The 27,650-nt window shown below is 34.8% G+C and overlaps 1 protein-coding gene across 3 annotated transcripts in view; it reads left to right on the top strand.

Moving 5' to 3' along the window:
• ATRNL1 (attractin like 1) overlaps positions 1 to 27,650 on the top strand; it is an 811,501-nt gene that overhangs the window by 135,922 nt on the left and 647,929 nt on the right. For all 3 annotated transcript variants that reach the window (XM_064373808.1, XM_021676929.2, XM_064373807.1), the window contains exons 10-12: positions 11,798 to 11,952; positions 25,537 to 25,621; positions 27,135 to 27,343. In XM_064373808.1, the coding sequence (XP_064229878.1) occupies positions 11,798 to 11,952; positions 25,537 to 25,621; positions 27,135 to 27,343 (449 nt within the window). The remainder of the gene's footprint in view (positions 1 to 11,797; positions 11,953 to 25,536; positions 25,622 to 27,134; positions 27,344 to 27,650) is intronic.

Genomic DNA, 27,650 nt, shown 5'->3' with positions numbered 1-27,650 from the left:
GAAGGATTCCCTCTTTTTAGATTATTTGGAATAGTTTCAGTAGGAATGGTACCAGTTCCTCTTTGTATGTCTGGTAGAATTCGGCTGTGAAACCATCTGGGCCTGGGCTTTTTTTGGGTGGTAGGCTCTTAATTGCTGCCTCGACTTCAGACCTTGTTATTGGTCTATTCAGGGTTTCGACTTCTTCCTGGTTTAGGCATGGGAGGAGGCTACTGTCCAGGAATTTATCCATTTCTTCCAGGTTTTCTAGTTTATGTGCATAGAGTTGTTTGTAATAATCTCTGATGATGGTTTGAATTTCTCTGGCATCTGTGGTGATATCCCCTTTATCATTTTTTATTGCATCTATTTGGTTATTCTCTCTTTTCTTTTGTATTAGTCTGGCTAGTGGTCTGTCTATTTTGTTGATCTTTTCAAAAAACCAGCTCCTGGATTTATTGATTTTTTGTAGGGTTTTTTGTGTCTCTATCTCCTTCAATTCTGCTTTGATCTTAGTTATTTCTTGTCTTCTGCTAGGTTTTGAGTTTTTTTGATCTTGCTCCTCTAGCTCTTTCAATTTTGATGATAGGGTGTCAATTTTAGTTCTCTCCTTTCTTCTCATGTGGGCACTTATTGCTATATATTTTCCTCTAGAGACTGATTTAAATGTGTCCCAGAGATTCTGGTATGTGGTGTCTTCATTCTCGTTGGTTTCAAAGAACATCTTTATTTCTGCCTTCATTTCAGTGTTTATCCAGTCAACATTCAGGAGAAAGTTGTTCAGTTTCCATGAGGCTTTGTGGTTCTGGGTTGGCTTCTGAATTCTGAGTTCTAACTTGATTGCACTGTGATCTGAGAGACTGTTTGTTATGGTTTCCATTCTTTTGCATTTGCTGAGGAGTGATTTACTTCCAATTATGTGGTCAATTTTAGAGTAGGTGTGATGTGGTGCTGAGAAGAATGTATATTCTGTGGATTTGGGGTGGAGAGTTCTGTAAATGTCTATTAGGTTTGCTTGTTCCAGGTCTGAGTTCAAGTCCTGGATATCCTTATTAATTTTCTGTCTCGTTGATCTGTCTAATATTGACAATGGTGTGTTGAAGTCTCCCACTATTAATATGTGGGAGTCTAAGTCTCTTTGCAAGTCTTTAAGAACTTGCCTTATGTATCTGGGTGCTCCTGTATTGGTGCATATATATTTAGGATCGTTAGCTCTTCTTGTTGCATTGATCCTCTTACCATTATGTAATGTCCTTCTTTGTCTCTTTTGATCTTTGTTGCTTTAAAGTCTATTTTATCAGAGATGAGAATTGCAACTCCTGCTTTTTTTTGCTCTCCATTTTCTTGGTAAATCTTCCTCCATCCCTTTATTTTGAGCCTTTGTGTATCCTTGCATGTGAGGTGGGTTTCCTGGATACAGCACACTGATGGGTTTTGGCTTTTTATCCAATTTGCCAGTCTGTGTCTTTTGATTGGGGCATTTAGTCCGTTTACATTTAGGGTTAATATTGTTATGTGTGAATTTGATCCTGTCATTTTGATGCTAGCTGGCTGTTTTGCCCATTGGTTGATGCAGATTCTTCATTGTGTTGCTGCTCTTTACCATTTCGTGTGTTTTTGGAGTGGCTGGTGCTGGTTGTTTTTTTCTATGTGTAGTGTCTCCTTCAGGAGCTCTTGTAAAGCCGGTCTGGTGGTGATGAAATCTCTGAGTACTTGCTTGTTCACAAAGGATTTTATTTTTTCTTCACTTATGAAGCTTAGTTTGGCTGGATATGAAATTCTGGGTTGAAAGTTCTTTTCTTTAAGGGTGTTGAGTATTGGCCCCCACTCTCTTCTGGCCTGTAGGGTTTCTGCTGAGAGATCTGCTGTGAGTCTGATGGGTTTCCCTTTGTGGGTAACCCGACCTTTCTCTCTGGCTGCCCTTAGTATTTTCTCCTTCATTTCAACCCTGGTGAATCTGATGATTATGTGCCTTGGGGTTGCTCTTCTAGAGGAATATCTTTGTGGTGTTCTCTGTATTTCCTGGACTTGAATATTGGCCTGCCTTGCTAGGTTGGGGAAGTTTTCCTGGATAATATCCTGAAGACTGTTTTCCAGCTTGGATGCATTCTCTTCGTCACATTCAGGTACACCTACCAAATGTATATTAGGTCTTTTCACGTAGTCCCATATTTCTTGTTGACTCTGTTCATTCCTTTTTACCTTGTTTTCTCTAGTCTTGCCTTCTCGTTTTATTTCATTGAGTTGATCTTCGACTTCTGATATCCTTTCTTCTGCTTGGTCAATTCGGCTGTTGAAACTTGTGCATGCTTCACCAAGTTCTCGTGTTGTGTTTTTCAGCTCCATCAATTCACTCATATTCCTCTCTAAGTTGTCCATTCTCGTTAGCATTTCATCAAGTCTTTTTTCAAGGTTCTTAGTTTCTTTGCATTGGGTTAGAACATGTTCTTTTAGCTCACGGAAGTTTCTTATTATCCATTTTCTGAAAGCTGATTCTGTCATTTCATCACACTCATTCTCCGTCTAGTCTTGTTCCCGTGCTGGTGAGGAGTTATGCTCCCTTGTAGGAGGAGAGGTGTTCTGGTTTTAGGTGTTTTCATCCTTTTTGCGCTGGTTTCTTCCCATCTTTGTGGATTTATCCGCCTATTGACTTTGTAGTTGCTGTCTTTCTGATTTTGGTAATTTTAAGTCTGCAGTAGCTGAACTCATAAACCCCCTTTTCTTCCCCCCAGGTGTTCTGGCCCAGGGAGTTAGGGCTTTATGCTTTTCAGCTGTGTTGCTACCGTTTTCCCTGCCCACAAGGTGGCAGTCTAGTTACACTCAGCCAGCAGAGACTTCGCTTAGCTGCTGTGGGCTCCGCCCAGCTTCCGTGTGAGCTTCCCTGCTGTCCTGTTTATATGGGTGTAGTTAGAACTGCTTTCGCTATGCTGACCCGCCCCTGTAGTGACAGAGTCTCTGTAGTGGCGGGTTGTCTTGGTTATGGCAAATTGCCCCGGGAACTGCAGGATGTTTCCCTTTGGAGGACGCCCCTCCCCCACAGCGCTGGACCTTCCCGAGTTCAGCCATGTTTCCAGTAGCGCCCTCTTTGCCTGGGAATCTCTTGGCTTGCCTCCTTGCCTCAGCTCCCCTTGCTGGCCCAGAGGGGATACAGTCTCGTTCACTTTGCTCAAGGAGCCGCTGCTCCCTGACCCCGGTGCAGGCCGAGTGGCTGCTCCAGTCCAACCAGCGGTGCTGGGAACCCGTGGAGCTTCTCCGCCTGTGAATCTCCTGGTCTGTGGGCAGTTAAAATCCGCTGCCCTGTGTGCCGCTGCATCAGCCGAAGCAGCGGCTCTGAGATTCGTGGCGCGCCCTTGCCCGGGGGTCTCCTGGCTTGACTCTCTGCTTCAGCTCCCCTTGCTGGCTCAGAGGGAACTCTGTCTCTCTTGCTCTGCATAAGTAGCCACTGCCCCCCGCCCCAGGGCGTAGGCTGAGTGGCCACGCCGCTGGGGCTTCTCCTCCTGTGAATCTCCTGGTCTGTGGGCAGTAAAAATCCATCTGGAAATGCGGTGTCCACTCACCCTCTGCACCTTCTCTCGGAGCTGCAATCCCGACTTCCTCCTAAGCGGCCATCTTGGATCGTCTCCCATTTTCTTTATCCAGTCTATTGATGATGGATATTTGGGTTGATTCCAGGTTTTTGTTATTATAAACAGTGCCACAGTGAACATACATGTGCATGTGTCTTTATAATAGAACAATTTATAATTCTTTGGGTATATACCCAGTAATGGAATTGCTGGGTCAAATGGTATTTCTATTTCTAGGTCCTTGAGGAATTGCCACACTGTCTTACACAATGGTTGAACTAATTTACACTCCCACCAACAGTGTAAAAGTATTCCTATTTCTCCACATCCTCTCCAGCATCTGTTGTCTCCAGATTTTTTAACGATTGCCACTCTAACTGGTGTGAGATGGTATCTCAATGTGGTTTTGATTTGCATTTATCTAATGATCAGTGATGATGAGCATTTTTTTCATATGTTTGTTGGCCTCATAGATGTATTCTTTTGTAAAGTGTCTGTTCATATCCTTTGCCCACTTTTGAATAGGCTTGTTTGTTTTTTTTCTTGTAAATCTGTTTTAGTTCTTTGTAGATTCTGTCTATTAGCCCTTTGTCAAATGGGTAGATAGCAAAAATTTTTTCCCATTTTGTTGGTTGCCAGTTCACTCTGATGATTGTTTCCTTTGCTGTACAGAACCTCTGGAGTTTAATTAGATCCCATTTGTCTATTTTGGCTTTTGTTGCCATTGCTTTTGGTGTTTTAGCCATGAAGTCCTTGCCTATGGCTATGTCCTGAATGGTTTTGCCTAGGTTTTCTTCTAGGGTTTTTATGGTGTTAGGTCTTATGTTTAGATCTTTAATCCGTATAAAGTTAATTTTACTGTAAGGTGTCAGGAATGGGTCCAGTTTCTGCTTTCTGCTCATTGCTAGCCAGTTTTCCCAACACCGTTTATTAAACAGGAAAACCTTTCCCCATTGCTTGTTTTTGTCAGGTTTGTCAAAGATCAGATGATTGTAGATGTGTGGTGTTGCTTCTGGGGCTTCTGTTCTGTTCCATTGGTCTATGTTTCTGTTTTGGTACCAGTACCATGCTGTTTTGATTACTGTGGCCTTGTAGTATAGTTTGAAGTCAGGCAGCATGATGCCTCCAGCTTTGGTCTTTTTGCTTAGGATTGTTATGCTATGTGGGCTCTCTTTTGGTTCCACATGAAGTTTGAAGTGGTTTTTTCTAGTTCTGTGAAGAAGGTCATTGGTAGCTTGATGGAGATAGTGTTGAATCTATAAATTACTTTGGGCAGTATGACCATTTTTACGACATGGATTCTTCCCAACCATGAGCATGGGAAGTTTTTCCATCTTTTTGTGTCCTCTCTTATTTCATTGAGCAGTGGTTTGTAGTTCTCCTTGAAGAGGTCCTTTACATCCTTTGTTAGTTGTATTCCTAGAAAATAAAAGTTCAGGCCAATATCCATGATGAACATTGATGCAAAAATCTTCAATAAAATACTGGCAAACAGAATGCAAAAGCAAATCAAAAAGCTTATTCATCATCATCAAATAGGCTTCATCCCAGGGATGCAAGGCTGGTTCAACATATGCAAGTCTATAAATGTAATCCATCACATAAACAGAACCAAAAACAAAAACCACATGATTGTCTCAATAGATACAGAAAAGGCCTTCGACAAAATTCAACAGCCCTTTATGCTAAAAACCCTCGATAAACTAGGCATTGATGGTATGTATCACAAAATAATAAAAGCTATTTATGACAAACCCACAACCAATATTATACTGAATGGGCAAAAACTAGAAGCATTCCCTTTGAAATCTGACACAAGACAAGTATGCCACCTCTCACCACTCCTGTTCAATATAGTATTGGAAGTTCTAGCCAAGGCAATCAGGCAAGAGAAATAAATAAAGTGTATTGAAACAGGAAGAGAGGAAGTCAAATTGTCTCTATTCATCATAAATGAAAATATGTTTTCAATGTTTATCCATTTCATAACAGGTATCAGTGCTTATTTCCTCATTGTTATAAAAAAATTACATTGTATGACTATACCATATTTTATCTATTTCAAATTCATGGAAATTTTGGTTGTTTTTAGTTTTTAGCTATTGTTAATAAATGCATCTATTACCATTTCTGTATAAATTGTAGAGCAGAGGTATGTTTTTATTTTTGGGGATATATGTCTGTGGTGTATTTTCTGGCTCAGATTATTACTTTATCTTTAAACTCTTGAAGAATTGCCAGACTCTTTTCCAAAGGAATTACATCATTTTACATTTCCACCAACAGTGTATGAGGATTTAAATATCTATACATTCTTGCCAGTGCTTGTTATTTCCCTTAATTTTGACTTTAGCTACTTCAGTGGGTGTGAAGTGGTATCTCAGTGTAGTTTTGATTTGCATTTCTCTAATGGCTAATTAGATTGAACATATATTATATGTTTATTGGCCATTTATATAGCCCGTTTGGAGATGTCTATATGGATCATTTGCTCATGATTTAATTAGATTTTTTTATGGCTTATGATTAGGTTGTAAGAGTTCTTTATATATTCTATATACAAATCCCTTGTCAGATATATGATTTGAAAATATTTTCTCCCATTCTGTGTGTTGTTTTGCATTTTCTTGACGGTGTCCTTTGAGCCTTAAAAGTTTTAATTTTCAACAGTCAAGTTTATCTATTATATCAGTTGTCACTTATGCTTATGCCTTTTTCACTTTTGGTTTTGGTGTAATATTTAAGAATTCATTGCCTAATCCAAGCCAGGAAATTTTACTTCTATATTTTCTTCTAAGAGTTTTATGCTTGTACCTGTTAAATTTAGGCTTATGATCCATTTTGAGTTTATTTTTGAGTATGTGTGACGAAGGGGTCCAACTTCTTTCTTTTGCATGTTGATGTCCAGTTGTCCTAGCATTATTTGTTGAAAGAATATTCTTTCCTCTGCTGAGTTGGCTATTCTGATTCCTTGAATTTTAACATGAATTTTAGGATAAGTGTGTTCATTTTCGGGAAAAAAAGCCAGCTGGGATTATGACAGGAAGTGAGATGAATCTGTAGATCAATTTGGGAAGTATAGCCATCTTAATAATGCTAAGTTTTCCAATCCATGAACATAAGATATCCTTCTGTTTATCTAGGCCTTTGTTAATTATAATTTTTTTCCAATGTTTCCTGGTTTCTAGAGTATAAGTGTTGAACTCATTTTGTTAAATTTATTCATAAATATTTTATTTTTGATAGTATTTTACATTGCATTAAACTTTTTTTAATCTCATGATTTTTTCTTTTTGCTGCTGCTTCTTTCTCCTCCTCCTCCTTCTTCTTCTCCTTCTTTTCTTGAGACAGGGTCTTGCTCTGTCATTCAGGCTGGAATGCAATGGCATGTTCATGGCTCACTTCAGCCTTAATCTCTTGGGCTCAAGCAATCCTCTGATTTCAGCCTCCTGAGTAGCTGGGGCTACAGGTACATGCCACATGCTGGCTAATTTTTGTATTTTTGGTAGAGATGGGGTTTCACCATGTTGCCCAGGCAGATCTTGAACTCCTGGTCTCTAGTGATCCACCCACTTTGGCTTCCCAAAGTGTTGAGATTACAGATTTGAGCCATCGTGCCCAGCCTAATCTCAGGACTTTTTATTGCTAGTGTATAAAAATAAAATTGATTTTTTTATATTGTTATTTTACTCTCCAAACTTGCAGAACTCATTTATTAGTTCTAATAATTTTTTAGGGGATTCATTAGAATTTCTATATTCAAGATCATGTCATCTGCAAATAGCAATAGTTTTACTCTTTTCCCTTTAACCTGGATGCCTTTTCATTCATTTTCTTGCTTGTTTCCCTAGCTATAACTTCTAGTATAGTGTTTAATAGAAGTGGTAAGAATAGACATTCTTGACTTATTCCTGATTTTAGGGGGAAAGCATTTAACTTTTTATCATAAAATATGATGTAAGCTATAGTTTTTTCATAGATGTTGTTTGTCTTAATTTTCTATGGCTGCCATAATAAATTACCATAAATTGAGTGGCTTAAAACAGCAGAAATGTACTCTCTCACAGGTCTGGAGGCCAGACATTTGAAATCAAAATGTCAGCAGGGCCATGTCCTCTCCAGATTTGCTGGAGGAGATTTCTTTACATGTCACTCCTATTTTCTGGTGGCTGTAGCACTCCAGTTTCTGCCTTCATGGTCACATTACTTCCTCCTCTTTTCTGTCTTTTATGAGGAAAACTGTCAATAATTCAGGAAGATGTATTCAAGATCCTTAAGTTAATTTTATCTAGAAAGACACATAGGAAACTAGGTAACATTCATTCTTTCTGGATATTAGAATGTGGATGTATCTTTTGGGATAGGGCAACATTTAACCTTTATCAAATTGGGAGATTTTTCTTCTATCCTGATATAATTCAGGGTTTTTATCATAAAAATGTTTTGGTTTTCTGGAAACCATCATTCTCAGCAAACTGACACAAGAACACAAAATCAAACATCACATGTTCTCACTCATAGATGGGTGTTCAACAATGGGAACACATGGACACAGGGAGGGGAGCACTATACACTGGGGTCTCTTGGGGGGGAGTGGAGGGGACAGTGGGGGGTGGGGAGTTGGGGAGAGATAGTATGGGGAGAAATGCCAGATATAGGTGATGGGGAGGAAGGCAGCAAATCACACTGCCATGTATGCACCTATGCAACAATCTTGCGTGTTTTTCACATGTACCCCCAAACCTAAAATGCAATAAAAAAAAGTTTTGTTTTTTTTCAAAGCCTTTTTCTGCATCTATAGAGATGATCATTTTGTTTTTGTCCTTTATTATATTAATATATTCACTGATTTTCACATGTTAAACCAACCATGCATTCCTGTGGTAAATTCCACTTGCTTATGGTGTATATATTTTTTTATATTGCTGGCTACAGTTTGCCAGTGTTTTGTTAAGGATTTTTTGTTTTATATGCATACGAGATATTAGTGTGTAGTATTTTATATGTGATATCTTTGTCTGATTTTGGTAACAGGGTAGTACCAGCTTCATAGAATGAGTTGAAAAGTATCCTCTTTTATTTTATATTTCTGAAGATTTTGTGAAGAATTTTTATTCTTTAAAAAATATTAGGTAGAATCAATCAGTGAAGCCATTTCTTTATGGAAGTGGAAAGTTTCTCACTTTTATTTGTGGAAAGTTTAAAAATTCCAGATTTGAACTTTTTTTTTTTTTTCTTAGTATCTTGCTCTGTGGCCCAGAGTAGAGTGCAGTAGTGTGGTCATGGGTCACTGCAACCTCTGCCTCTCAGGTTCAAGTGGTTTTTGTGTCTCAGCCTCCCAAGTAGTGGGATTACAGCATACCACCACACCCAGATCATTTTTCTATTTTTAGTAGAGACAGGGTTTCACCATGTTGACCTGGCTAGTCTTGAATTTGTGGTGTCAATTGATCTGCCTTTCTAAGCCTCCCAAAGTGCTGAGATGCAGGCATGAACCACTATGCCCAGCCCAAACTCTTTATTTTATAGGTTTATTACATTTTCTATTTCTCTTGTATCAATTCTGTTAATTTGTGTCTTTCTACAAATTTTTTCATTTCACACCTTTTAGAAAGGCTTGTAGTTGTTTGTAATATTGCATTATAAATCTGTTTTATTTCTCTTCATATTGGTAGTTATGTTTCATCTTTTTAAATTTTAGTAATTTGAGTTTTCTTTCTCTTTTTTATATTTCGGTCTAGATAAGAGTTTGCCAATTTTGTTGATCTTTTCAAAGAAAAAGTTTTGGTTTTGATTTTCTCTAGTTTTCTCTTCTCTGTTTTGTTATTTTCTGTTCTAATCATTATTTTCTTTGTTCTACTTGCTGTTGCCTTCATTTGCTTTTTTTTCCCAATTTTTTTGTTTTTGTTTTTTGAGATAGAGTCTTGCTCTGTCACCCAGGCTGGAGTACAGTGGTGCAATCCTGGCCCACTGCAACCTCTGCCTCCCAGGTGTAAGCCATTCTCCTGCCTCAGCCTCCCTAGCAGTTGGGATTACAGGCGTCTACCACTACACCGAGCTAATTTTTTTGTATTTTTAGTAGAGGTGGGGTTTCACCATGTTGGCCAAGCTGTTCTCAAACTCCTGACCTTGTGATTTGCCTGCCTTGGCCTCCCAGAGTGCTGGGATTAGTGGTGTGAGCCACTGCACCCAGCTCGGGCTTTTTACTTAGTCTACCTCTCCTCCTGGAGAAAAACTTCTGTGCTATTTTTTGGAGTTGTAGGTGGGTGGGCTTAGTGGGCTGTTCCTCTTAGAGTGACACCACTACTTTATGTACAGAGCACTACATGGGGATAGTAGCCTCTGGAGTCTTCTCAGCTTGGCTTTTCTGGCATGAAATACTCTGCCTTATGAGTGAGGTGGGATGAGGACTTTTGGGTCCAGTGTTCTTAGCCTGCTGGACTTGGTGTATAGCTAACCCTATGAATGGCAGCTGGCTAGAAGAGCACCCAGACCTCTCATGATCTTTCCCAGAACAGAGCTTCTATAACCCAGAGCTGGAGGGAATGAGAAGTGCTGGTATCCTGCCACTCCTAGTGAGATATTGCTGGCCTGGAGTGGGAGTTGAGGGATGAAGGAGCCTTATGTTCTTTGTTTTACTTGCCTGAGGTAAAATTTCTATCATGCTGAACTGGTTGTGTGTGTGTGTGTGTGTGTGTGTGTGTGTGTGTGTGTCTGTCTCAGAGATGAGGGGGGTTGGGGTAAGTAATGTATCTATTGCCATAGACTATTGCTGTTCTTTTTAGTAAATGTTTCTTTATTTGGTGTTGCTCTTAGTAAAATTTTTTGAGATCTTGATTGTTATTTTTTATAATTTTTTACCATTATAGTTCTTTTCCTAGTGGGAGTGTTTGTGGAACTCCTCATGTTACCATTCTGGAAGTGAGCTTCATATTCCTTTCTTTCCTTTTTTTTTTTTTTTTGAGACGGAGTTTTGCTCTGTTGCCCAGGCCGGGGTGTAGTGGTGTGATCTCGGCTCACTGCAGCCTCCTTCTCCCAGGTTCAAGTGATTCTCCTACCTTAGCCTCCTGAGTAGATGGGACTACAGGTGCATGCCACCGTGCCTGGCTAATTTTTTGTATTTTTAGTAGAGATGGGGTTTCACTGTGTTAGCCAGGATGGTTTCGATCTCCTGACCTTGTGATCTGCCCGCCTCGGCCTCCCAAAGTGTTGGGATTACAGGTGTGACCCACCGCGCCCGGCCGAGCTTCATATTCTTTAGAAATTAATTGGTATTGTAATCCATGGTTTTGGAGATACTGCATATACCATACTAACTGTACTATACATATTAGCTATGTTTATATATATAATAATTCTAATTTCTAATTGTTTGTTTGTATCAGGGATTTATTTAGAGTAGTTACTTAGTATTTATTTATATTGTTATGCACCTTTACTACATAGCCATTCATTCAAATAAGTTATAATTGTGAGCATATATTTATAAAAGTTTCTCTCAGGATTACACTTCAAAGAACATTTATATTAATTCTGTTTCATAAAAGCATTGTAATTGTAATTTTTGATTACGCAAAAAATATATATCTCAAAAATATATATCTTGAGAAAATGTACCTATTCATAAGTGAGTACAATCTATAGACTTTACTTAGGTAAGGAACAAAACCAGCAAAATTTATGCTGTTAGAATTAGAATAGTGGTAATATTCTTACAATTTTTTATTTGAGTGCTAATTACTTAGTTGTGTTCATGTTCAAAAAATCATTGAGTTTTAGGCTTCTTATATGTGCAGTTTTATGCATGTTATACATAAATAAACACTTAAAAGTTTATTATGGGGTCCATATGAATTATAAAGTTTTAACCAAATACAGTTTAGAGTAAATCTCCTATATTTAACTTTTTACTTATTTCATATTTAAAAATGATGTTTCGGGCCTCAAGTTTTAAGATGGCTTTTTTCCTGCCTTTGTAAATGAAAAAATAATTTATAATATAGATTATTATGAGTATTAAAATTCTTTTTGATATTGTGTCTCCTCACAGCATTTTAAGATGCTATGAGCCTCAAAATATTTTTTTTTTAAATATTGAAGTTTAGAGGTCATTTATAAATTGTTAAAAACATGTTTTCCCCCCACAATTCCAGGAAAAACTCTATATGCAAAGTATTCCCTTTATATAATATATATAAAATCAGGGAGGTCATTTTATCCTTTGTAATACATTTTTAAATTTTATTCTGTAGGACTATTTTGAAAGAAAGTGGGTTTGCCAGATACCTTCATTCAGCTGTTCTTATCAATGGAGCTATGCTTATTTTTGGAGGAAATACCCATAATGACACTTCCTTGAGTAACGGTGCAAAATGTTTTTCTGCCGATTTCCTGGCATATGACATAGGTATGTATATGTTAGGATTATACAAAGTAGGAAATATCAGAAATTTTCCATACAGATATTCTCAAATACATCAATTGATAGCATGTGTATATGTCATTTTAGAGAAAAATTCAGTGATAGACTGTGAATGGAATTCTTTCTAATTTCAGCATAGGAGTATTATAGTAATAGCGCCAAGAGAACAGAGATACTGAGCAGAAGTAGTGGTAGATATGGGGGAATACAGAAAGCTAGATTTGGATGTTCTTTTTGAAGACTTTTTATGTTGTTTCCTTTTGTGAACACTGTATCAGTTTATTGTGTTTGCTACATATTGATTTTGATAATAGGTAGATATGGAATACTGTCAAATTATGTAAATTTTTATACATAGTAGGAATGTAAACATTTTAGATTTTAAGGGATAAGCAAAAATATATTTTATATTAAACATTTCATATGTACTTTCTAAATATAGGAATCTGATAGAACTAGAGAAAGAAGTAGAGAAAGAGAACTAAAGAAATAAATTTTTGAGACAAAATGGAAACCTAGAATGTATCTAGGAAACAACTACATAAGTATCTTTTCCCAAATAACCAAAACCAGAGTGCATTTATACAATTCATCTAATTTTAGTTATGTAATACAGTCCTGTCAATTTCTGAATATTTAAGTGAATGTATTTATTGAAATACTAAATTTAGCTATCCAATAGACCTTTGTAGTAAAAGCCTTCTTTCTCTATGTATCATATCATATATAAAACCTAGCTGATATTTAAAATATACTCATCAATACTTAAGAGCACCTTTTATTGAGGGTATAAAGTATTATACTAATTTGAAGCAATTAGGAAACATTTTCATAAGTAAAAGAATAACACATTGAATAGATGTAAGAAGTATACTTGTGCTCTTAAACCTTATAAAGGCACATAATCTGCTTTGGTGAATTATTTCAAGTAGAAGCATATAAAGAAAATTATGACTATTAGTAAGCACTTTAATCTTTTTACTATTATGGTTGTTTCAAAGGAAATTTCTAGTAATACAGTGAAACATGCTTTTTAAATCTAAGCAACGAATGTCATTCTGTGATTAATCATTTAATGGTAATAATTAAATCTTTTTCTTTTTGAAATAATAATTTGAAGTGGTGACTCTTGATGAACATGGGATTGTTTCAGCCTTTAGGAGGCTCATGAATCATTGTTTGAAATTAGTAAAATGGGTTGAATGAAGTACTGAATATAGGTTGGCAGTGACTTTATCTGTCATTGCTAGGTTGGGCCTGTCAATATATTATTATTTTGGCTATGGTGATAAGACAGTGGGCTTATTTTTCTAAAAGGTGATGAAAATTTTGTTTGTTTTTCTTCTGGGGAAAAAAAATCCCACAAAAAGTATAGGTTGTTGTTATTGTTAAAAATCCATGAAGTGGAATTTTGAACTTTTGCAAAAGATTCACTTTAGTGAAGAGTTTAAGGTTGAGCTATTTTCTGGCTGACATAATGGGAATTTATTTTTATTTTTTTCATATTGTTGAAGGTTATGATATATCAAGTTTTATGTGTCACTTAGGTGACAAAACATTAGAGAATTTGTTTTCAGAAATAGATGTCAGATTATGATTCTAATTACTACTATTTATTAATTTCCTTCTATATGCTAGGTACTAGGTTAATTGATTTATATACAAAACCTTAACCTCTCTAACAACCTTGTAGCATACTATTATTACCCTAATTTTCAGGAGATTAAACAGACAAGAGTAACAGGAACTTGCCAAAGTCATGCTGGTAGTAGGTGGCAGATCTAAATTTTGTAACTCATAAAACTTACGGTAGTCTTTCTAATTGACTACATCATGCTGATTAATTGGGCCCATTGTATGTTCTTTATTTTGACAACAAATTGCCTTATTCTTAGTAATGCTTGTTTTTTAATGCTGTGGAAATATAGAATCCAATATGAGTTTTATTTTTTTCAAGCAAATTGTTCAGACTGGAGGAAGGAATAACGTATTTTAAACAGTTTTAAATTTTAACAAAGGTGTCTTTATTTCCCCTGTGCTAACACTGACAACAAAACCATAAAGACAGCTACACAATTCAACATAGATTACAACTCTTTGGCTTTATCTCATTTGTTTATTTGTAGGTAGTTCTCAACAAGGTTCCCTAAAATAATCTGTATTTATCCTCCTGGGTTTGGAGTATGAAATGTTGGACTATTTTCTGGGGAAAAGTATTTTTCATATTTTTTTTTATACTTCAATAAATATCTTTCAAACTTATTGTTTTCCTCATGGAGTAAGTTTTTGTGGAAATATATATAAGCATTGTATAATAAACCAGTTGGGAAACAGAAAAAATATCATGTTGCTAGTTTGTCTCTTCACTGTGGTACACTAGGACTTTTTTGGCACATTTATAGAGAGCACTTCTAGATTGCTTTGTGTTACACGATGTTTAAACAAATAAAAATATTTGTACCATTTCTCATTTTTTATTGTTGGGAAATGTATTATTTCAATCTTACTACCATAGTAAATTTTACACAGTTAATATCACCAACCTTTGGGTATATAACCTTGCCTTCACAGTTCTCATTCTATTATTGCATGATTGATGTAGAAGGCATATGCTGGTGATTTTCAAACATCACCGTATCTTGACATCTTCTTTGGAGGTTGGTTTGAAAAAAAAAACTGGCTTATATAATTAGATTCTTTGAGATTAGATACTAGACATCTGTGTTTTCAAAAAGTGACTAAAGTGCAGCTGATAATACAGCTAGGGTGGTGAATAAGATAGGTGGACTGTAACGCATAGCATGACACATTGCTTAATTTGACTATAACATATGACATGACACGTTTCTTAATGTTCTAGTTTGTAAATCTAGTTTGAGGTCAGACTTTAGAATCAGAAAACTTAGTTTTTTTTGTTATTGTTAGTGCTGTTATTATTACTTTCAGAAAGCCACCATGACACCTTCTTCAAGGTTAAAAAGAACTTTCTGGTAAAGATAACCTTCTATTTAGAATTCACACAGAATTATGAAACAAGATGAAAAACAACTTATTTTACAGTATTTTTTCTTCATCAAAAAGATAATAGAGGAAAATAGAAACATGAAAATGTAATTACCGTAGTTAAATTATTTAAGAATGGATAGGGAATAGGATTTGTATAAGAAGTGTATCTTGCACAAAGCAGAACAGCCAAAACTTCAAATGAGATTAAAAATAATAATCGAGTTTTCAAAATAAGTTCCCTAAACATGGTGGTTTTACTTACGACATTAATTTCTTTGTATGTGATTATTTAAAAACTAAATCAGTAAAAACTGAATAGTAATTTTGCATTTGAGAAAGTAATATTTTAATTGGCGATATGTAATAATGTATATTCTTAACCATTTTATAATACAGTAAAATTGCAGTTCTGTGTACTCTTAAAAAAATCACTTAATTAATTAATGAAGCCTAGGATACCTGATTTTGTCCAACTCTGAAATGATATATATATATATACACCTATATAACAGATACAGTTTGGTAAGGCATATAATTTCATAGCAAAATAATATTCAAATTAAGACATCTAGTTATTTAATTTATTGGAATACTCAGGCAAACTTATGAAAATTCCAACCTGCTTGCTCTTCATGTTTATAATTATTTTTATTTTCTGGAGGTTATTTTATTAATTCCTCTCTCTGTTTATCAGTATTTCTTTATGCACTTTGTTAAATTCTTAGGGCTCTTTATTGATGAAAGTGGTAGCACTTACCTGGACATCTGAAAGAAACAGTTTTTTGTAGATCAGGAAAATCCTTAGAATCATTCACACTTTTTTTTTCAATGAATTTAGCAAACTGTGAACTGTTTTAAGCTTCATTGTATTCTTTGTTCAAGGTATTCTCTTTCTTTAAAAAGTATAAACTACCATTTCTTGGAGAAACTACTATCTCTTATAGAAACTACAAGAAATAGTAGTTCATTCTTTTTAAAAAAGGAGGCCACTAAGTAAAAGAAAAAAATAACCTTTCATTTTGAGGGAAGGATGAACTCACATTTATCTAATGTTTCCAATAGTTCTTGGCATGTCACACATGATTTATAATATAATTATTATTACATCTGTGTAGTGTACATTAGTATATTTAATTTATATAAGAAGACACTGTGATTTACCATGGTTAAACCTAAAGTCACATAGGCCATAAGCCATTGTATTCAGAATTTAAAGTGAAGTCTACATTCAGAGTTTTTTTGATACTAACATTATACCCTATGATATTTATTTTTCCTGGTTTAACAGGAAAAAATTTGAAATTTAATTGTGTAATAAGACATTCAAAGATAGTTTTTAACCTCCAGGAGGCGGAGGTTGCGGTGAGCCGAGATTGTGCCGTTGCACTCCAGCCTGGGTAACAAAAGCAAAACTCCATCTCAAAAAAAAAAAAAAAAGAATGCAAAATTATAGCTAGATAGGAGGAATACATTGTAGTGTTCTATACCACTACAAGATGACTATAGTTCACAATTATATATAGTTTCAAATATCTAGAATGAGGATATTGAACACTTTTAACACAAATAAATGATAAATGTTTGAGATGATTGATATGCCAATTACCCTGATCTGATCACTATATATGTATTGAAGCATAATTACATACCCCATTAATATGTACAATTATTATTTCTCAGTTGAAAAATGTAAAAAGGGAAAAAATGTTTTAAATGTCTTCACCCTTGGGGGAAGAAGGCAGGAAAAAGAAGTCACGAATGTAGAATGAAAAATTTCAAATAAAATATTAACAAGTAGGATCCAACCATATTTCAAAAGTTTAATAAACTATGACCAAGTAAAATTCATTCTAGGAATTCAACTGTGTTCATTATCTGGGAATCTATAAATATGATTTATTAGATCAAAACTACTAAAGGCAACAGGACATATCATTGTATATTAAAACACTATAAAATCATTTCAATTAAGATTAGGTGTCAAACAGTAATGCCTACTTTGCCTGGCAGAGAGTAAAAAGCTAAATAAATATTTATTTAATGAATGCCAGGGGACAAATCCCAAGAGAAGATATGGGTATGAATGTGTGTGTGTGTTTTTTTTTTTTTGAATTGAGAATGAGATAATCTAGGGTAAATTGTGCTTATTTTAGAATATTAAAAGAAGTTTTGAAGTAGGGGGCCAAACAACAAAACTCCAGTAAAGTACCAACATTTAAGGGGCAGGTGGGAAAAGATTTTTTTTGCAATATCCAGAAATGTAATTTTCTATTACAGAAGTATTGAAATAGCTAAATAGGCTTTTCTTTATATTCATCTTGTTATGAGCCTTGTACATACAACCTACGTGTTCTTTCTGTGTTATTTCAAATTTGCAATTAATATTGACTTATGAATTGGTATTTTAAGTAAAACAGTAAAAGATTTTTTTTTTTTTTTTTTGAGACGGAGTCTTGCTCTGTAGCCCAGGCTGGAGTGCAATGGCGCAATCTCGGCTCACTGCAACCTCCGCCACCCAGGTTCAAGCAACTCTTCCGTCTCAACCTCCAGAGTAGCTGAGATTACAGGGGCCCACCACCACGCCCGGTTAATTTTTGTATTTTTTAGTAGAGGCGAGATTTCACCATGTTGGCCAGGCTGGTCTTGAACTCCTGAACTTAGGTGATCTGCTCACCTTGGCCTCCCAAAGATTCTTTAAGTGGCCAAAAGATTTTTTAACTGTCTTTACAATAATATATATATATATATATATATATATATATATATATATATATATATAATTACAGCAGAGCTATTTCCTACCCTGGCTGGAATATATATGTATATAATATATCTATAATGAAAAAAAATGAGCATTTATGGAAAAATTAGCCAGTGAATTTACATTTTCCACTTGCATTATTTTATGTATAATTGTTAAAATAAATCAGTCTCCCTTCAGCTTGAGTTTTTAATGTAATAATCGATCCCTCATGGGTAAATAGTTTGGATGGTATAGTACTATTACTCAAATTTGGGTTTGAGAGAACAGTAACTCCAATTTTTTGATCTTATGTGTACAGAGTATACGGTTTGTAATTAATATTTAGTACCTTAAATAATAAGTACCTTAAGAGGTGTTTTATTTTTTATTTTTTAAGCCTATATTCCAGAGAGTGTATATTACCTTGGTCTTCATTCTTTTCACCGTGGCTGTTTTGTTAGTATAGAATGTTATTTCTGTAATTTTCATGATGTCAGTAACTATGGAATTTGCTTTAATTTGGCCTTGAACTGTTTATGAAGTGATAATAACTTAAGTGCTCCAGAAATATATTTTCTTCTTGGCAAGAAATATAAATTGCAGTCAGACAGATTAAAAATGTAAGAGACTTTGTAATGTAAGAATTGGATTAGACTACATGTAAACAAATTATATTAATTTAATATTGAGCTTTAAGGCATTTGATTTATGCCAGCGTATCAAGCTGGCATATTTATGGTTTCTTACTCTTGTTATCTAGACAGCAGAGAATTCCTGATGTGGCCATAGGGAGGGGTGTTGATGTAACAGTGGCGGATGACATAGGGATTTGAGCTACATACTTATACAGATTGCTTGTGCCCTGTGTTCTTGTCCATACTTGATCATGGGTACCACTTCCATTTTATATTCTTTTTTTTTTTTTTTTTTTTTTTTTTTTTTTTTTTGAGACGGAGTTTCGCTCTTGTTACCCAGGCTGGAGTGCAATGGCGCGATCTCGGCTCACCGCAAGCTCCGCCTCCTGGGTTCAGGCAATTCTCCTGCCTCAGCCTCCTGAGTAGCTGGGATTACAGGCACGCGCCACCATGCCCAGCTAATTTTTTGTATTAGTAGAGACGGGGTTTCACCATGTTGACCAGGATGGTCTTGATCTCTTGACCTCGTGATCCACCCGCCTCGGCCTCCCAAAGTGCTGGGATTACAGGCTTGAGCCACCGCGCCCGGCCCCATTTTATATTCTTAGGGTAATTGGTAACAGAACTAGCTCATGATTGCAAACTCTTAACACATAGTCACTTGATTACCCATGGTCAAGCATTCTATTTTTATCTGGACCCAATGGCATGACAGTAATAGAGGTATATAATTTTCCACTGCAGATGATATGGCCTTTGACATGTGTGTCAAGACTGCATTGTGATTGTTTCACTGAGGCTTGCCATAAATTACACATACTACTTTTTCCAACAGTGACACTACCAATAACTATAGTGTGTACTGGGTCATATGTCCCTAGCTGCAGAGTTGCTTGCAGGGTAGACTTCACTGACAGCAGAGCTATTTCCTATGTTGGCTGCAAACAGCTGACATCCTTTAATGTCTTCCAGTATGTAGGCTGATGCAGTATTCCTAGGAGTAGAATATACTGCCTTTAGAACACAAAGAGGCCCACCTGATGGTTTGCTTCTTTCTTTGTAATGGGAGTTGCAAGATGCATAATTGGTCTTTTAATTCAGATGAGATGTCTTAGAACTTTCTTGTCCACTGGACCCCTACATATTTTACCAATATGAAAGTCTCTGAATCTTTGTAGGTTTTATTTTCCACTCTTTGAGGCATATGTCTTAAGAAGGTTTCTGTTGCATTATTCTTGCCCATCTAGTCCAATTAGCATGAAACATCATGCTAATGTAGTGGAACACTGTAATGTTCTGTAAGATATACAACAGGACCGAATGTATTCTGGGTATGTATGACAAAAGAAGGCAGAGTTAATATCATCCTAAGGCAAAAGTGTGAATGTATACTATTTTCCCCTCCATGTGAATGCAAGGCATTTTTGATCCTCTTTTTTGATAGAGTTAGCAAAGAACACATTTGCCAATTCCATGGCCATGTTAATCTGCTCTAATAAAGATATACAACTTGCCTGATGCCTGCAAGTTTAGCTCTCCTTGTAGTAGGCAACTGCTATTCTTTAAGCTTTGTTTAGTTTGCAGGGGCCAAACTGACGATTTCAATGGTGATTTGATGGGGTCCATTATCCTGGCATTAATTAGATTCTTTAGGGTGATACTAATTGCTTTTACCAACTCTTTCTGGAATGTGATAGTATTTTAAAATTTATTGAATTATCCAGGGGATAAAAGCTCCCAGAGGCTTCCACTATGATAACCAAGGACCAAATGTGGTAAGTGTTGTGCCATTTGCCAAGTGTGATTATTCCAATTCTATATCCAGGAACTGAAGACATGATCACTAGTCTGTGACCCAGTGGACCTATTTTGAGCTGGACCTTGTCCAGGATTCCATTTTTTTCCTCATCCCCATTTATCCTTACTATAAAAAGAGGCAATAATGATACTTTGTATCTTCAAGTGTCAGTGTCAACTCAGACTCTATGTTCAATAGTACTTAAAATGTTCCTGATGCCTTTCTTTCTAGACAAAAATTAAACAATAAAATTATTATGGGTGCCTTTGAGGAATAGCTGGGGAAATTAATACCACATATACTTACTGTGGTATTTCAGAGTCCTCCTTCCTGAATATAAAATGTATCATCTCTAGATTTAAAAAATGGCTCATGTCCAGAAACTGAGCAGTGCATTGTGACTTTTTATTGCAACATAAATCATTAACCTCCTGATCATCCATCCTTGTTTTCTTTTGATAATATCAGTTGGGAATACCCTTGTTGACTATCTGTTTTGCCTCTAGGGATACTATGTTCTGTTAAATATCTCTATAATTCTTTATAAGTTAGTTTCCTTTATTGACACTTTTGACCTTGCTGCTTATTACAATAATTACCCTCTACTTGGATTGGCTTCTGATCCTTAAGTGTTACCAGCTGGCTCTATTGTCCTATTGTCTCCCATCATTGGGCTCAGTTCTGTTACAGTTTCTCTTGCCATCAGCTTTGGTGGAGGACAGCTACGAAATTCTTAGTGATGCTAGTGTCTCCCCCACCATCATATTCTTCATGGCTTTGGTAATTGGCATATCCTCTGGCCCCTTCCGTAGATAAAATGGCCTGGTGGGTTTTCTGGCATTACATAGTATATCTGTTTCAGCTTGTGCACATTTTTAGACTTTTAATCACTGCCTTTACTGTTTGCTATGGCAGTTCTGGCATTTTGACCTTATTTAGCATGGGGTATATTTTTCTTGTTTTCCATGTTTCTAGGAGTCATCAAGATAGCAAGTTAACATCACCTCTTGTGGCATCCTTGTCAGAAAGATAAATCCTGCATCTTGGGAGAATGCTTTCAAATCAACAAACTTCCTAATCCAATGATAAGGTTCTGGCTCCTTTGATCAAGCTCCCCTCTGAATCTCATAGCACCTGTACTCCCCCACCTCCTGTCAACAGTTACCCTTCTTCATAGTTTTCAAGCATCTAGTACTTCACTCCTGCTATACTATTTGCTTGCATTGGCATGCCTTCCTAATTTGCCACTAGTTTTACATTTTTGCAGTTTCTTGATGGCCACTTTGTGCCAAGGGCTATCTGTGCTCCACCTACCACCAATGATGAGTTTTTTATTGCTAGCCTGGCAATGTATGATCCAGCTCTCAAACTCCAACTTATTTCTTACTTTCTTATACCATTCCTGAAATAAGAGTTTGAGTTCTCTGGAAAGCAGACTCTGAGGTAGAGTTTAGTATTCATGATGTTAATTGGGAGTACCCTTAAAATCAGTGCCTTTGCAAGAGATAAAGGGATGAAGCAGAATTGGACAAAGGGAGAAGTTGAGTTGTGATGCTGGATGGGTAACCTTAGTCAACCCTGTAAGGATTGACTGAAGGCAAAATAATTGGTCATACTTCTCTCATGTTGGACTGGAATGGCCAGGCCTTTATGCCGCCACATTGATCAGTCATTGGATATGGGTCATTCTAGGAAGGGTGTGCCCTTGGGTGAAGTGGGCCTGTGTTCCTCAGGCAGTTTGTGAGGTAGCTTGCAACTGACTATTCACTGACAGCACTACTGGCAACCCAGACAACAAATTTTTTTTTTTTGAATGATGATCTGGGCAGCATGTATCCATGTCTACCAAAAATATCCAAACTTCAGATGATTAACACCAAATAAAAGTTTATTTTTCACCCATTATACATGTTCATCATTGGTTGGCAGGGCAGATTTGAAAAAAATTTGTCATTTAGGTACCCAGGCTGACAGAGGACATAGGCTTCCACAGAGTCTTTCATTGCTAATTAAATACCTCCAACCAGAAACACATATTGCAGTAGCTTGCATTACATTGATACAATCAACTTCTAGGGATTGTAGGAATATAATTTTATCTTGTGCCTGGAGGAAAGGAACTGATATTTTGTTGAACAGCACCAACATCCATCAAAAATATTGTATGTAATTCTTTTTTAAATTTTAGTGTAATTGAAGATGATGTATTGGAGATAGTAATAAAGCTGTCACTTCCTATCACTACATGTGTTAAAAGGCAAATAACTTCTAGAAGTAGAATTATGTTTTATTATTTGTCTATATTAATTGCCCTCATGTGTAATTACATTACTATTACTATACTGTAATGTTTCTCTTCTGCAAGGACTTGTGTACTTTAAAAACCAAACCAAACAAGAACATGACTGAGAGCATAAGCACTATTTTGTAAACAGTAGGACTAAATGAAAGTATACATATTAAGAGTGAAACCCTCTTGCTACTTTCATACACTTAGGTCCTTCCTAAAATGCTGTTAGTCCGATTTATGGTTTCCAGGCAGGAGACTGGAAAATTATCTGAAGGAGTCTGACCAGTCTAAGAGAAAGCATGTATAAATACTGACATTTGGAGGTTTCTAACTGAAATGGTCCCACTTGATCAGAATCCTAACAGTCAACATGTCCTCTTAAGCACAAAATTCCTAATGACTTTTGTAGTGCCTCACTCTTAAATTTGCAGCCAGTTATTTTGACAATTACAAAAAGTTACTAAATTTGACCAAAGTGTCAAACATGTGGGAAAAAATAAGAAATTAGAGAAAATAGAGCTAATCCATGGAGATTATAAATTAAATCTTTATTGATAGAAGATGTTCCATTTGTGAAGCAAAATGTGAGATTTTAATAAAAATAGGTAATTCAGAAAAGGAAAAAAAAATGGGCTCTTGGAAATTTACATTAGGAAAGCAAATCAATGATTTGAAGATAAAGTGAAGAATTTCCATTAAGTATTATGAACAATGGACAGATGTAAAATAGGGTAAAAAATAAGAAATTTAGATGATTATTCCAGAAAACTTTATATCTGAGTAATAGAATTGAAAAAGCAAAGAACATGACATTTTAGATAGGAAGGAAATTATCAAGTGAATAATTCAAAAAATATGTTTGGAATTGAAGTACACAGATTTTAAGAAGAAAAGAGCCTACTGAGCCCCAGAAGAATGAATACAAAAGACTCACAGCAAAGCTCGTTACAAAAAGGCAAAAAGAACCTTAAAACTTCTAGAGAGAGAAAAGAAATGGTACAAATAAATCATAAGACTCAATAGCATAGCACCTTAAAAAGCAATACTAGAAGCCAGGAGAGTGGACTAATACCTTCAATATTTGAAAATGCTTTCCATGTTAGAATTCTAAAACCAATCAAATAATACTAAACGTGTTAGAGTAGAATAAAGTCATTTTTTAGAATTGCAGAATTATACCTTCAACGGACACTTTATTTAGAAACTTTAGGTTTATATCACCTATTGAAGTATGAGATTAAATAAATAAATAAAAACAGAAAAAATAAAATCTAAGAAACAATATACAACAGAAGAGAAATATGGAGGGAATCCTTATGATGCTGTAATAGGCCTAGAGAGCAGTTTAAGTTCAGATTGGAGAAGAAAGATGGAGTTTCAGAAGGGATGTCTTTAGAAAGTAAATGAAATTGCCAGATAACTTGATGTATTAGAAGATATTGAGAAGAAATGTGCACATCTGGCAAAGGGTTGGGGGAGAATTAGCAATAGATATATAGGAAATTAAGCAAAAAAGTGAAAATATAGTTTGTGGAGAAAATAAGTTATTTAAGAATAAAAATATAGTATGTAATGCGGCTTATCTGTGAATAATATCATATAATAAAACTGAACATTAGCTGAGTGTGGTGGTGTGCAACTATAGTTCCAGAAACTCTGAAGGCTGAGACAGGAGGATCACTTGAGCCCATGAATTAATTTAGACCAGCCTAGGCAATATAGCAAGACCCCATCTCTAAATAGACAAGTAAGAAACTGACTATTGCTCTAAACAAAATTATAATATAAAGGTACAAGGAGAATGAAGGGAGAGGAAGTATGTGTGTGTAAGTCTATGTAAGAGCTTAATCTTCACCTTCTGAAGAAGGAAGTCAGGCAAATTATCTGAAAGTAGGAACTAAGCATGCTATTTAGAACAAATGAAAATACAAAAACAAACAAAAAATACAACTCTTTTAGCTATTTATTTAGAATTAAAAGTGCTTACCTCCATTATTCTGGAATATGTTTGGGAAGACAGGGGGCAGTGGATTTTGTGTGTATGTGTGTGTGAGAGAGAAGCCTTGTAGAAATATTTGAGTTTTGAGCTTCACACGTGTATATATTTAAAAATGATAAAATAAAAGCAAACTATAACCATACAGAAATTAAATGATGCACAAGTTAGGTCAAGGATAAATGTTCAAAAATTGGGAAAATTGGTGCATGGACATATACTTGGAAATATCTGGAAAGTATGGTATATGGGAAAAATTAAGTTTGATGCTTACCACATATACAAAAATAAGTTCCAAAGAGATTGAAGACCAAAAGAGTAAAAGCCAACTGAAAAACCTTTAAAAGAAAATTAGAGATTATTTTTAAAATTTCAATTTACTGAATAAACAAGTACAGATCATAACTAAAAATATGACCAGTTTTCTGTAGAACAAGATTTCATAAACTAAGTGAAAAAAGAAGCGGTAGTGTGAAAGAAATTAGTATTGTAATTATATACATATTCTTAATTACTTTCCATGGTTTTTATATAGTTTGTGGATTTTTTATGATTTTTATTTTTTATCTAGAAGTTTTGCAAGTAAGATAATTTCCTTCTACATAAAAAAGCCTTTCTTTTGAAATATCAAAACATTAAAGTGATTTATATACTTTATCCTGATGATTATATTTTTAGGTATTCTTTCAGTGAACATTATAGATACCATTACTTTTGTATGCATACATGTAATATTTGATTTAGTATTTAACTTTCAAATAGGTATGCCCTATACTGACATTCATATTTTACTTGGTATATTTAATAAAGATATGTCTTTAAAAATATTCCAATATAAAGTACCTCTAAGTTCATTCCTTTCGTTTTCTTGTTCTCATATACTTAAAATTATTTATGAGAATTTTAGGCAACAGTTATTTTTATTTAGGGAATAATGCTAGTTGAATAATTATACTAAATTGTAGGTCCTGGAAAATTAATGAAAAAAAATTTTTTGCTTCCTGCTTGTACATAGTATATCTTTAATTTGGCCAGTGATTTATTTATATTATTTGTCTTGTTTATTCTTTTATTTCATTTGTTTTGTTTTCTTTTTTCTAGCTTGTGATGAATGGAAAATACTACCAAAACCAAATCTTCATAGAGATGTCAATCGATTTGGACACTCTGCAGTAGTCATTAATGGGTAAAAGAAGCACATTTCCAATTTTTAGAGAGTCACGGATATCAGTCATACTATCCTCATATTCTGGTATTCTTCTAGAAAATTATCATTGGCACTTAATGGTATTGGATTTTATGTATCTCTGCTCTACCACAGAATACCTTTTGATTTGTTAATCATATCCTTTTTTCCTTTTTTTGTTTAATATATTTAAGGGACAGGGGAGTAGTTAAAGGAAAAGTGCTGAGATAAAACGTCAGATACCCTTTTAAGTCATCCTGCCTTCTTTTATTTTTCCAGAGATCAGATAAGGAATGCCTCTTCTTTTAAAAAGATGGAATTGAAATGATAGAGAGGCTAGCCCCAAATTTCTATCAAGGAGAACAAGGAAAGTGAGAAGAATTAGATTCTCATTTTAGTTCTGTCATTTATTAAATGTGTGATTTTTGACAAGTCTCTTAACCTCTTTGGATCTTAAAATCCTTATATCCATTGGGAAATTGGACTCAGTGGTCATTACATTGCTTTCCCCATTTAAATTAATATAATTTTTGTATTTCTATGACAAAAATTTGGTAATTTGGAATCCAGTGACAGTAAACAATCTGCTAGCTCATTTAGTAGCTTAACATTTGTAAATCAGAATGACCTTTTTATAAGTTCGATTTATTGCCACCTTATCCTAATTATGTAAAAATTCTCCACTATTGCCATGAAATGACTTAACCACAATTAAACTGTGTAACTGTTATCAATTGGCTGTCAAAACAGTAATAAATGAAAATTGTGAAACATAAAACCTCTAGGGTTCTCTGGTTGATTTTTATTTTACTTTTAAAAATAATGAAATAATTCTTGAAGTATTTTTTGACGATTAAATTTATTAATAATATTTTTGAGATAAAAAATAGTGCTGTTTTAAGGGCATCTCAAATGTTTTTGGCACTGGTTGGTATTAATTTAGTATTGTCTAGGCTTCTTTTTCCAAACTGATATTTTAAAGATCTTTTTGATTATTTTACTCTTAGTCTTCTTATTTTAAAAGAATGAAACATCATAAGAAGAACTCTGTGTCTAATTTCAATATTCTGTGTCTATATTGAAAAATTGTAATTCCAGATAGTAGTTCTAAAGTGTGTCTTGTCCATGTGTAGCTATTATCTATTTTTAAAAATATTGTTTTCTACTTTATTAAAAACAATACTTATTTTTCTGACGAAAGCAATGTTGTATATAATCCTTGTTTCCTTTCTTGCATTAACAATAAAACATGTTTTGAAGACTTAATGTTTTCTTAATACATTAAGATTTATAGAATATTTCATATTTTATTTGAAAAGTCTTCAAGAAATTATATAGTAGTTTCTTTGGTGTTTTTATATCATATGTTAGAAATATGATTTTACAGAGCAGTACTAACGGAAGTAGTTAAAAATAGTATAAAATGTATATTTAAACCTATGCTTATTTTTATAACTAAATCATAGAGACTTTTAATAGCATTTCTTTAAGATTCTTGTTTTGTTTTTAATAGGTCCATGTATATATTTGGGGGATTTTCTAGTGTACTCCTTAATGATATCCTTGTATACAAGCCTCCAAATTGCAAGGCTTTCAGAGATGAAGAACTTTGTAAAAATGCTGGTCCAGGGATAAAATGTGTTTGGAATAAAAATCACTGTGAATCTTGGGAATCTGGGAATACTAATAATATTCTTAGAGCAAAGTGCCCTCCTAAAACAGGTAAATTTCTTTTCCTCTTTCTGGCAGCAAAATTTATCTTCTAGAGAAGTATCTTCTGCTTATAAGAATTACTTTAGTAGCTACAGAAAGGAAAAATTTATAATATCCTAACTAGGAATTCTAATGCTTGAAGGTAGTGATGAATTATTTAATATCTTTATTAGCTATTTTTAGCTTTATTTTTGAAATCTGTATATATAGTATACATATCAATATTTTATATGTAACATAGTCATATGTATGAATTATTTTCTAATACAAGTTTAAAATGCTTTCCAGTGCATCATTTCTAAGAAATACTGTGAGA

This window comes from Aotus nancymaae, unplaced genomic scaffold, assembly GCF_030222135.1.
Source record: "Aotus nancymaae isolate 86718 unplaced genomic scaffold, 86718_ANA_hifiasm-v0.15.2.pri h1tg000010l, whole genome shotgun sequence".
Lineage (NCBI taxonomy): Eukaryota > Metazoa > Chordata > Mammalia > Primates > Aotidae > Aotus > Aotus nancymaae.
Note: the sequence above shows the minus strand (reverse complement) of the source record. Positions and strands in the feature narration are given on the sequence as shown.